This window comes from Condylura cristata, unplaced genomic scaffold (genome assembly GCF_000260355.1).
Source record: "Condylura cristata isolate star-nosed mole 26May11 unplaced genomic scaffold, ConCri1.0 scaffold00009, whole genome shotgun sequence".
Taxonomy (NCBI): Eukaryota; Metazoa; Chordata; class Mammalia; order Eulipotyphla; family Talpidae; genus Condylura; species Condylura cristata.
This window is the reverse complement of record NW_004567110.1, coordinates 54,590,660-54,602,903: the sequence shown is the minus strand read 5'-3', so window position 1 is coordinate 54,602,903 and position 12,244 is coordinate 54,590,660. Positions and strand designations below refer to the sequence as shown.

At 36.4% G+C, this 12,244-nt stretch overlaps 1 protein-coding gene across 1 annotated transcript in view; it reads right to left on the bottom strand.

Moving 5' to 3' along the window:
* The window catches only part of NSMAF (neutral sphingomyelinase (N-SMase) activation associated factor), a 149,874-nt gene that overhangs the window by 30,802 nt on the left and 106,828 nt on the right, over window positions 1–12,244 (bottom strand). Inside the window, exons 5-11 of the mRNA XM_012722913.1 lie at window positions 9,616–9,694; window positions 9,464–9,531; window positions 9,337–9,373; window positions 5,342–5,392; window positions 583–654; window positions 240–287; window positions 85–137 (exon numbers count right to left, since the gene is read on the bottom strand). Coding sequence (XP_012578367.1) covers window positions 85–137; window positions 240–287; window positions 583–654; window positions 5,342–5,392; window positions 9,337–9,373; window positions 9,464–9,531; window positions 9,616–9,694 — 408 coding nt within the window. The remainder of the gene's footprint in view (window positions 1–84; window positions 138–239; window positions 288–582; window positions 655–5,341; window positions 5,393–9,336; window positions 9,374–9,463; window positions 9,532–9,615; window positions 9,695–12,244) is intronic.

The following is a 12,244-nucleotide window of genomic DNA, read 5'->3' as shown; positions in this document are numbered from 1 at the left end:
ATTAATTTTGGTTAACGATGGTTTACAGATGAAAATGTTTACTGTATGAACATTTTGTGTGAAGCAAAATAATTACAAATTTACCTGTTTTTGTCAAATGATGTTCTAGCCAAACGCGACTGCAGAATAGCTGTTATCTATTAAACAGAACAATTTAAAAAGTATGGACATAAGTATTTATAAGTAAAATACCAATACAAGTTAATTCACAATAAGGGTAGATCTTTAGAAATTCTTACCATCGCAGTTTGATCCCCTAGTTTGTCAAGGCAGGATGCTCTGTGAAGCTAAATATTATAAATATACATAAATTTATTTTTCCTCAGGTGATTGAAGATATTTCCTTAGAAACAATGATATATATACACACTCATCCTGTGATTTATTAACAGTTAAGACTGACTCTGACATATCTTGTTTAGAACATAGTTTCTAAACCCAACAAATTTAAGTAGATCCACTTCATATTTTTTTTGAAGGAGATTATAGTTTGGATAAGATGTAAAAACTTCTAAAAAACTTTATACTTTAAAGAGTTTCAACTTAGCTTTGAACTTTTGCTTGAGCCAGGCAAAAACTTACCTGAAGCAATGTCTCCACAACATCTTCCACTTTCCCTGAAACATCCAATTCAAAGACATATTCCATTTTGCCCTAACAAAAAGAGAATCAAATCAAAACAATAGAATAATGTCAAATAGCATTACTTTAAGAATTCTTCGGGCATCTAACTTGTTGCCTCCTGTAAGTTTTTAGTATATTTTTGTTTTTACTTAGCTGGACATATTTTTAAATTTCCCTTTTTATTTTCTCTTTACCCTATTATCAATATTGTTCAAGAGTGTTGTTTAATTTCAACATATTTGTGACTTTCATTCTGCTGTAGATTTTCTGTCTCATTCCATTGTGGTTGAAAAGTACGGGCAATATATCTTCAACTGTAAGTTTATCAACATTTGTTCTGTAACTGCCCCCCCCCCATGTGATCTATTCTGGAGAATATTATGTGTCTTAAGAAAGAGTGTGGAATGACTTGTATGGGTCTGTTAGATCCATTTTCTCTACAGTGTTCAAATCCTTTGTTTCCTAACTGATCCTCTGTTTGCTTAGTCTATCCACTATTGAAAGTGGTGTAGACAAGAGGTTAAGTCTCAGCACTATGAAGCAATCTACAGTCACTGCAAGACAAATTCGATCCCTATCTAGTTAGCTGAACCACATGGTGCAGCAGCCCTCTCCTGCCTCACTTATTGCTCCCCTCAGCAGTGCATTTCAGTTAGATCTGCCTGTTCTGTTGCCCGCTCTCTATCTGGTGATTCTACTCACTCCACCCCCACACCTCTGGCTTATACTCCAGCTCTTGTATGCATAAATAAATCTTTAAAAAAAAAAAAGTGGTAAATTAAAGTTTCTTATTATTTTGTTGCTGTCAATTTCTCCTTTTAGTTCTGTCACAAAGATTGTTTCATTTATTTAAGTACTCTGAGGTTAAATACACACACACATATTTTATATATATATATATATATATATATATATATATATATATATATATATATTTATATATATATATGGTTAATTTTCTATTTTAATTTGATGCCCAGTATTTGGTTAAAAGATACTTCTGGGTGTATTTATGAAGGTGTTTCTGTATAAAATTAACATATGAATTGACACACTGAGTAAAGCAGACTGCACCCTGCCCCATTGTGGGTGGCCTCATCCAATCTGGCAGATGCCTGAATAAGCTAAAAAGATGGGCAAGAAAGAAGTCTTTTGCAGCCCAGTTACCACTGAGCTGGGACACAGGTCTCCTTTTGTCTCTAAACTTGAACTCTTAACTTACAACATCCATTATCCTGGGCCTGGATTTCCTAGCCTCCATAGTTACGGGAGCCAATTCCTTATGACAAACACCTCTTGCTCTCTGCAAATGCATATGTGCATGTGTGCGCGCGCACACACACACACACTTTTTTTTTTCCTCTGGAGAACCTTAGTACAAATATTTATAATTATTATATATTTTTCATGAATTGACCCTTTTATCACTATATAATGACCTTCTCTCTTGTGACAGTTTTAAACTGAAAGCTTACTTTGTATAACATAATTGTATACACTCACATATAACTGTTCTCTTTTGGTCACCATGTACAAAACTGTGGAGGAGGAGGACTACTGTTTTTACTTTTACCAGTGAATTTTATACTTCATTCTTATGCTGCTGTTAAAAAGCTTTTTCTTTTTAACGGAAAAGAATTGCAGGAATTGCTTTATCATTTCTTGTAAGACAGTTTCAGTGTGGCGAATTTGCATAGCTTTTGTATATGTGAGAAGTCATTGTTTCTTCTCATTTCCTCAAGACAGACTTGCTAGACATACTATTCTTAGTGGGCAGTTCTTTCTTTCAGCTCATAGAATATATCATCCCACTCTCTTCTGGCCAGCAAGGTTGCTGCTCAGAAATCCACTAATGAAAACCGTTATGCTTGTTCTGTATATGTGTGTGAAATGAGTTGCTTTTTGCTTACTGCGTTCAAAATTCTCTTTGTTTTTGACTTTTGATAATGTGATTATAATGTATTTCAGAGTGGGCTTCTCTAGAATTATCTTTTTTGTGATTACTGGTCTTCTTAAACCTGAGTATCTATTTCTTTTCCCAGATTTGGGAGGTTTTAGGCCACTATACCTTGAAGTATGCTTTCTACCTCTTTCTGCCTCTCTCTTTTTCTAGGATTCCAAGCTGATGGTGTCCCATAAACCCTTTAGGGTTACTGAACTCTTTCATTCTTTTTCTTTTTGTTCCTTTAATGGTATAATTCAAATAACTTCGTTTGTTGGACCTGTGTTGAACCAAGCTAACGCCATTTTGTGCTAACTGCCTTTTCTGCCTCTGTATCCTGCTTGCAGCTTGTTGAGATACGAAATTCCCCAAAATAACTTTGCTGTAAGAGGAAGAAAACTTGTAAAATTGATTAAATTGATTACCGTCATCAACAGGACCAGGATATGGGTCATATTATTGGATCATATGATCCTACGGCCCACTGCAAGAATGTTATCTCTGTAACAACTAAGTTTCATTTCCTTGCCTGCAGTGTATAAAAACTGGTTTCAGTAACTGTTCGGGGCCTCACTCTCTAGAGGGTGTTGGTCCCGGCTGGCTGGTATTCTGAAGCCCAAATTAAATCTTGAATCTCTGTCTCCACGTTGCCTGTTTTCTTCCAGCGGCTCCAACACTTTGAGTTCCCTCTTGTTTTGATCAAGTCTGCTCTCAAAATCTGGTTATCATTTTAATTATTGCATTCTTCCATCATTTCCAAAATTTTTGTTTAGTTTTCAAGAGATATTCTATCTCTTTGCTGCAATTCTCATTTTATTCAAATATTGTTTTCCTGAGCTCAGTCGGTGGCTTTATGATGTTTACTTTTCTTTGTCACATAATTGAAATACCTCTACTTCTTTCTAATCTTACATCCTAAGACTATTTTGTACATTTGATTGGGCCATTTCTTCAGATGCATTGTAACTCTGTGTTGGTATCCATTCATTTGAAAACCGTTACCTGACTTAGTCTTCATGAACTGGCATCACACAGGGAAAGATCCCCACCAATAAGCTCAGCTTCTCAAACTTTTTCTATAGTTGTCTTTTCTCTGAACTTGTGCATGTAGATTTACAGTTAGAGGGAAACTGACCAATGTCTTTGGGAAAGAGCTCATAATCTTGTTCCCTCTGGTGTTGATATGCAATTCAGCAGGTTGTAGTAAGTTATCCAACTCTTTTTGGTTCTTGACAGCCAGGTGAGGCAGCAACCACCCCTTGGATGACTACATGAAAACCAAACTGCTGAATATAGGCTTTACTCTTCCCTTTCCCTTTCAGTAGGATCTGCTATAGCCACCTCTGTCCACTGTGCCACAGGTCCTCTGAAAATGCAGCCAGTGTTTCTTGGTTTGGTTTTGTTTGAGTAGTGCCAAGGCATCTGAAATATGCCAGTTCCTGTCAGAATTCCAAGGCAGGTGAAACTGAAGTCAGTCCCTCAAGAAGCACACAGAAAAGTTAAAACACTGGATGAATGAATCCAATCTTCTCTTTCCCTCCCTAGGAAGCAATTCAGTGCTGCTTCCACTTACATGACACTATGCTGGGGGTAAGGACTAAAGTGAAAGGGTGTCACAAATTTTCTCACTATCTTTGAGGCAACTGTTTTCATGTCCACCTGCAGCGCAGGGCTTCTTAGTTGGATTCTGGATTTCTCACAAAGGATCATGTATTGTTCAAATCAGTGTCTCCATGAAAAGAAGGAGGGGCTGGGGCTTACTATTCTCTCTCTCATCATTATCAATGTCATGTCTCCTCCTTTTTAAAGATCTGAGAATCCTTTGTTGTTTTCATTCACAGTGGAACAAAAGAACTTTTCTTTGCCCAACCACTCTTATCTTCTTTTACATAACTGTTCAACAGACTGAGTGCAGCTTTACACTTCAAGTGGGTACCCAGATAGCCTTTTGAGGGCGAGCACTCCAGGCAGTAGTTATCAACTTGGGGGAGGGGGGCATTTGTCAGTTTATTGAGGGGTCATTTAGTAAGAAGGAATGACTGAAATATAGGGGATAGTGCCACAAAATGAAGAATTATATTGCTTCAAATGTCAACAGCACCACCTGAGAGTAATCAAATCCCAATATTGATAGTTTCTGAATAACTGGCACATGTTAAGTGTTTCTTATACATAAAATTAAAAGGCCACTTCATTCAGTTTGTAAATTTTACAAGCTGCAGGCTGAGAAACCACAAGACACCTGTACTGGGACTGAAATTCAACATGTGGGATGATATTTTTCCCAGAGAGAGAACTTTTTCCTAATTCACAAAAATGTCATAACTAAGAGCATTAGGCTAGTTCCTGGGTCCTGTAAGAACAGTCTTTTTGTAGGAATTATCCATTTAATATACATTATGGTGAAGCTAAAAGGATTTAACAAAGTAGAGCGATTAAATGTAATATCTGCTTTTTGAGAAGCCCTAGAAAACCAGATATTGTATGTCTACCCATAACTGCTATCCAATTATACAGTTATGAATTATTAATAAACTATGAAATATTATAACACATTCCTCAAACATGAAAAAGTCAATTATCATTAATATTCAAAGTCAAAAGTTAATTGACATTTCTTGAACTAAAATCTGTGCTTCCTGGGTAATGATTATAACTGCTAAATAACAAGCTTTTAAATATCTGTTGTTTTTATATTTGATTAAAGATGTTAATAGAATCAAAGTCTTATTTCTCAAAATTATGATACAAATTACCAAAAAAAGCTTTACTTACCCTTTCTATTTTATATGGTGCAACAATATTGTGTTCTTTAATGAAATATACCTGATAAAGAGAAATCAACACTTGTAAGAACCAAAAGTTTTCATAGTAATGAGTAAAATAAAAATCAGGATCTTATAAATAGATGTTAAATCATTTTTACATAATTTGTATTCCCCAAAATACTTGCATTAAAGTTATCTAAGCCTTTTAAATTCTAATGTTAAAATAATAAATATTAAACAAAAAAATAGAATCACCAAAGGTAGTAAGCATTACTGATAAATAAAACATAAAGAAGCTTTATGGATGTCATTTCTTTAGATAAGAAAGCCTAGTCTTACTGGTAGTTTTCTTAAAAAAAAAAAAGGGTAAAACAAAGTCACTGTGATATGAAATATACTTACTAACATAAAATATTTTTCCTGATGCTCTCTGGGCACATTGGTGTTTTCTCACACCCTGGCCCAGGTAATATAAACTATATAATAATAACTGTATGAAACAAGCAACACCATCTGCAAGCCGCCAACCTTTTCACACCTGTAACCTAACTTATCTTTGCCTTTCCCCTTTTCTGTTAGGCTAGACTCTGTTCTGCTGGGATCTCAAGACTATCCACCCCAAAACTGCTTCTACAAGTCAACACTTGCATTCTCCCCTATCTAAACAAAGCCACAGGTAAGTCTATCTTCATCTCACATTCTCCTCTGCCAATTCTGTTCCTTTTCCGAGGCAGACCTCTTCAAAAGACTCGCTGTACTCTCTCTTGAACCCACAGCAAGTTTTCACCCTTCACCTTTCACCTTGTTATTGAAACCATGCCTGCGAAGGGCGCAAAAGGTGCATGGTGTTTCCCAAGTTACTTTACCCACCAGACAAGTCTCAGGATTTCCTCACCCCTGTTTCTTAGTTTATGTGGCAGTCAGTGACTTTTCCAAAAGCACATTTCCACCTGGCTGTCTAGCCACCCACTCACGGTTCTCTTCAACTTCACCATCTGTTCCTTCTTTGGAGTCACTCTCTTCCCAGCCTCTAATATTAGAGTACTGCAGGATCTTAGTCCTCTGACCTATCCCTCACAAAGATCTCACCCAGCTCCAGGGCTTTAAAAAAAAGTCCATCTTTCGGGCCCTCCCTGGTGGCGCAGCGGGTTAAAGCACTGCACTAAGAAGATTAAGGCCACTTCCACATGAGTTCGATCCCCGCCTGCCCGGGAGGAGATCCACATGGCGCGGCAGACCTCTCCTGACCTGCCCGCTGCTCCCCTCAGCAGTGTACTTTGTTGATCTGCCTGTTCTGCTCCCCACTCTGTCTCTGGTGAATCCTCTCACCCTCCACATCTCTGGCCTGTTCTGCTCCCCACTCTGTCTCTGGTGAATCCTCTCACCCTCCGCATCTCTGGCCTGTACCCCGGTTCTGTATAAATAAATAAATAAAGTTCATCTTTCTAGCCTCAGCCTCCTTGCAGACATCCCCCCACCCACATATGCTTCCAAATGCCTATCAGGTTTCTACAGAGGTTGCATTCCCAACCCTGCCTGGTCCTCCCCAAGCTTCCTTACTGCAATGAAGAGTACTACTATCCATCTAGTAGAAGCCAATTCAGTTTTCAGTTTCCTGATTCAGTTTTCCTGTACAACTAATCCATCTCACTGATTTTTCTTCAGAATATATCCAGATATTGATCACAGCTCATTCTTCTGTTGCTACCATCCTGGTCTACAATACCTGGGTTCTGAATACCCCTAATGGTCTCCTTGCTTCCACTCTTGTCTCCATGCAATATGTTCTCTGTACTCAACTCCAGAGAGATTTACAAATATGTACAAGTCAGACACTTTCAGCTCCTCAATGGTTTTATTCTTTAGTGCTGTAACTTTATACTATGAGCCACAAAGTCTTTCATGACATAGACCCTGTCATGAAGAGTTTCTCTTCCTAACACTCTACCTATGGCTATGACCCAGGTGTACTCAACTCACCTCACTTTCTACCTGAGATATTCATACCGCAGGGGCATGACCACTGCATGCTCAGTAGTAACTGGAACATCACACTCAGGATACTGCATCGTTCACTTCCTCATGTCTTTAAGTGATAGCTTTTCAGAAAGCATCCCTAATATTCTATCTAAAGTCACATATTCCTTATCATTTTCTATCCTTTTATCCTGCTTTCATTTTCTTCATGGTATTAACCACTTACTGACATTCTAGGAGATCCTTGCTTACTGTTTGTTGCCCATTGAAAGGTAAAGTCTATGGAGAGATATTTTGTCCTTCCCAACATAGCCAAAGGTTTGACTATAATACTTACTGAATTAAAACTACTATTTCAGGGCTCCCTGATAGTGCAGGAGTTAAAGTCTCAGCTCTACCTAGCTATCAACAACCACTGTGGCCTGAATTCAATCCCTGGCCAGGGAGGTGACCCACATGGTACAGCAGACCTCTCCTGTCTAACCTGCTGCTCCCCTCAGCAGTCTATTTTCAGTTAGTCTGTCTGTTCTGCTCCCCACTTTGTCTCTGGTGAATCCTCTCACTCCCTGCACCTCTGGCCTACAATTCAGTTCTACATATACACTTATACACACACATGCACACACACACACATACACACTTTTAAAGCAAAATTCTAAAACTTAAAAATAACATATTTCTGAAAAAATTTAACCTAGTAAGCAAAAACAAAACAAAACCCACATAAACTGCATTTCGTGGTTGTGTACTTAACCCAGGAAGCTTAAAATAATACTTGTGTCTAGGCACCTTTGGTATTAACCTGATTTCCAGTTCTATATAAGAGCAATTCCATAAACTATTAGAAGTAGCTGGAGGGACTAGGGGGACTTTACTTCTAAGCCTAAAGTTAGAAAAATTTTATGGAACTAAAAAATTGAAACCACCTCTCAAGCTATGGACTTTCTAGAACAAGGCCATGATAAAGAAAGACACATGAAATGACAGCACTTGTTTGGGCAATAATTGTTAATAATGGGGTTCCTTCTCTAAGGTGATAACAGGTGCTTTAACTATTTACATATACTAGTTAAAATTAACTGAAGTGAAAGAGAAAATGAATAGTGCCTTCCTTTAAACAAACTGAATCACCTAATCTGGTAACTCCTAGCTTCCACAAAATAATAGTATCAGTAAAACATGCTCCATGAACTAAGTGCTCAGTGATCCAAATACCACTGAGACTCTGCTCCTAATCATGTCCCTCCTGAGACTCTCCCTGCACTGTTGTATGTTAAGCCCACAAGTAAAGAAATATTTGTATTTTTGTTTCCCATAGGTTTCCCCACATTTAGTAGGTGACAGGACTTTTCTTTGAACACTTCAAGGAATTAGAGCTCTGCAGAGTTGAGAAAAAATTCACCTCCTCTGACCCTTTCATTTTAAAGATGAAAAATGTAATAGCAGGTGACAGTCTCAACTCATTTCTTACATTGTTCCAAAAAGTCTAGAGTCCTTATCTCTAGGACAGAAGTAAAACCATATTTTCCTGTACTCTGTATTACAGCATTAATCACAGTACTGAGTACATAAGTGTACACAGATTAAATGTAAAATTAATAAAAGGTAATGACCCCAAGTATCCTAATTATGAGATGACACATCCTGAATAGCTGGCTGTCATCTTGATTCAACCTAAAATCAATTTAAAAGGCTTGCACAGGTCTCTCCTTCTAATTGGCTAGACAGCCACTAGAGGAACTACAATCATAATATCACAACCCTCACACAGTATCGGTGCATGCCTGAGGATAAAAACACAAGTCTGTGAGAATCACATACATAATGAATATTAAGGATCTCTTTAGGGATTACAAGTTTTTTATTTCTTAGTTAATAAATTTTGAAAGCATTTGACCATCTATTCCAATGGTCATCACTGAGAGCTCTACAAAAGTAATAACTTCATCATACCAAAAAGAAAAAAGAAAAAAAGTGTACCTGTGTTTATTCAGGCTAGGAAAAAATAATTACTGTGTTTCTTACCTGAGTGAAAATAAGTGAAATTCCCCCAGATTTCTCCCTAAAATGCAGATAGAAGTGATTAAATATATACAATATATTCCTTGGTAGAAATAAAATTAAGCAGTTAGTGTTAGAAACAATGGCATACTTTGCAAAGTTTCTACTGGCTCCATCTTCTCCATGTTTTCCTATTTTTATACAATCTCGCAAAGGAATCTGGAAAACATTAAGAAAAATGTATTTTTAAAAAGCAAAGGTAAAATGTAGGAATATCTCTTTTCACATTTTAAAAGCATTTACCTTAATGATGGGCTGGGATATTGCATCCGGCTCAAAAATAACTGATTTTGAACATATTTTTAAGGAACCTCTGATTTTCCTAGAGATTAAAGTACAGTGGATTATTATCAATGAACATCACAAAAGTCAGCAAAGAATAATACTTTTAACTAGAAGTAAATGACTAAAACATCAACTAATAAAAGCTCAACCTAATTAAAGAGAAACGTACAAAAGGTTGGATACTATAGAAAAATAATTTTCCTTACCTTTACCTCTCTAGAGGTTAATGAAATCTGAACATATTGTAATTATGGTTTCATTTATTGAGCTCACCTTTTGTATTTTATTTTTATTTGTACCTCACAACTACTTTGAAAGAGAAACAAAGGATCAGAAAACTGATTTTAAGAAATACTGATTCTAACCTGTCTCAAATAAATTCTGTTGACTTTTAGCTTCTTAAATCTGAGAGGACTATTTGAAAGGTAATAATGAATATCTAAAATTCACAGGACAATGTTGATTAGATAAAAGAATCTATAGTTATGAAAAAGTGACGTGTTTTTGAATTTAGTACATCAAAAACTTTAGTGGTGATTTTGGAATATGCTGGAATTCAGGGGGAAAAAAACATTCCAAGTTAATAAGCAATTTTAAAGACTACTTAATGTTAGACTATCAAGTAAGTCAGTTGTAGACTTTACCATTTTTTTTTTTAAGATTTATTTATTTATGCTTACAGAATTGGGGGATAGGCCAGAGGTGTGATGGTGACAGGATTCACCAGAGACAGGATGGGGAGCAGTACAGACAAAGTACACTGCTGAGGGTAGTAACAGGTGGGTCAGACAGGGTCTGCCACACCGTGTGGGTCAACTCCCTCGCAAGGGATTAAACTCGTGCTGCAATGGCGCAATGGCTACGGAAAGCTTCATAATGCGGTGCTTTAACCCGTTGCACCACCAGGGAGAGAGAGCCTCAGACTTTACCATTTTTATCCTTTCCTTTGATATTTACATGGTGTCAATAAATCTTTGGTAAAATTTATCATTTTAGAGACAATTGCTAGTTTAAACCAATATGGATCATTTTCTTGAAACTAATAAAAATCTACTTTTTTTATTGATTGTATGACTTTCATTAATGTTAAATCAAGGCACTAATTTATACTATCTTATTAAAAATCACCTTAAAATTAATACTCAATAGTACATTTTGTCTACAAATAGAACTTCAAGACTATTAGGTTCTTTAAAATAACCTTATGGGGGGGATCTCCCTGGTGGCACAATGGGTTAAAGCAACACATTATGAAGCTCTCCAAAGGCACGCAGTACCGGTTCCATCCGCATCCAGAGAGGTGACCCACATGGTGTGGCAGACCTCTCCTGACCAGCCTGCTGTTCCCCTTAGCAGTGTATTTCAGTAGTTCTGCCTGTTATGCTCTCCATTCTGTCTCTGGCCTGTACCCCAGTTCTGTAAACATAAATAAATCTTAAAAAAAATAATAATAATAACATATCACTGGCATTTTATTTTAGCCATTAACTGAATAATTTGTTTCACTTGTATTGTAGAAAGAACCTGACTGCTTTCCTAGCTTCTATGCCTTCTCACTTCCCCCAATTCATGTAAATTTTTGCTCTAGCAAAAACAAAAACAAGACTCTATATTCCTCCTTGATTATAGATAAGCTAATAATGCCCTTCCTACACAGTAAAGCCAAAACAAACTTGAGTTAAGACTATCTCTCCACCTCATTGTCAATATGTGTGTTATATTAGCTCTATAGTCTAATCAAAATAATCTTGTTCATTTATATCTTTAAATTTTGTATATGCTATTCCTATTCCCAAAATGTGGAAAAATACCAATCATTTTTCAAGATCTAATTCAAATGCTTCATCCCTGAAGAATTCACTCCTCTAATCCAATTTGATAGTACTTTTTTAAACCACTATGTGGGGTAGGAGGAAGAATGGAGCTTTAGTTCAGATTAATCTGTGGATTAACTCTGGTAAAACTAATCACAGATCAGTGGTTCCTACTGGCATTTGCAGTTTATATTCTATATTTGGAAATAAAGTATCTAAAAAAATCATACTGAGGAATTCAATTTCATAGTATAAGAATACTTCTTAGACTACCAGAGGAACTGCCCTTTTTTCTTTTTTTTATGGGCAGAAAATATTTATTTTTGCTTTCTATCTTCTGTGCGTGTGTACTGAAAAAAATGAGAACACTCATCATGCTGAAGGTCATGATTTTACTTAGTAGTCTTCCCCAGAGGATGTTTTCAAGTTGTTGATTTTATATAATTTTTCCATGCCATTAACTGCATTTATTGAATAATTTTCTAATATCCAAAACTACCTAATAATAACTTAAGTCATTTTATGTAAATTTATAAGCATATATAAATTGAAAGAATAAAAATTTTTAAGTATCAATCATCCAGCTACTGCAATTACTATGGTTAGTAGACCCCTGGTGCATTAGAGAGCCATCATTTTTAGAAATTGAAATTTTGAGCAATCTCTCTAAACATACTATTTGGAACTTGTCAACAAGGAAGAACTTTACTTACCTACAACTTGGTTACCCTGAAGCATACTCTCTATTAGCAAAACAGGAAAAATGCTTCATT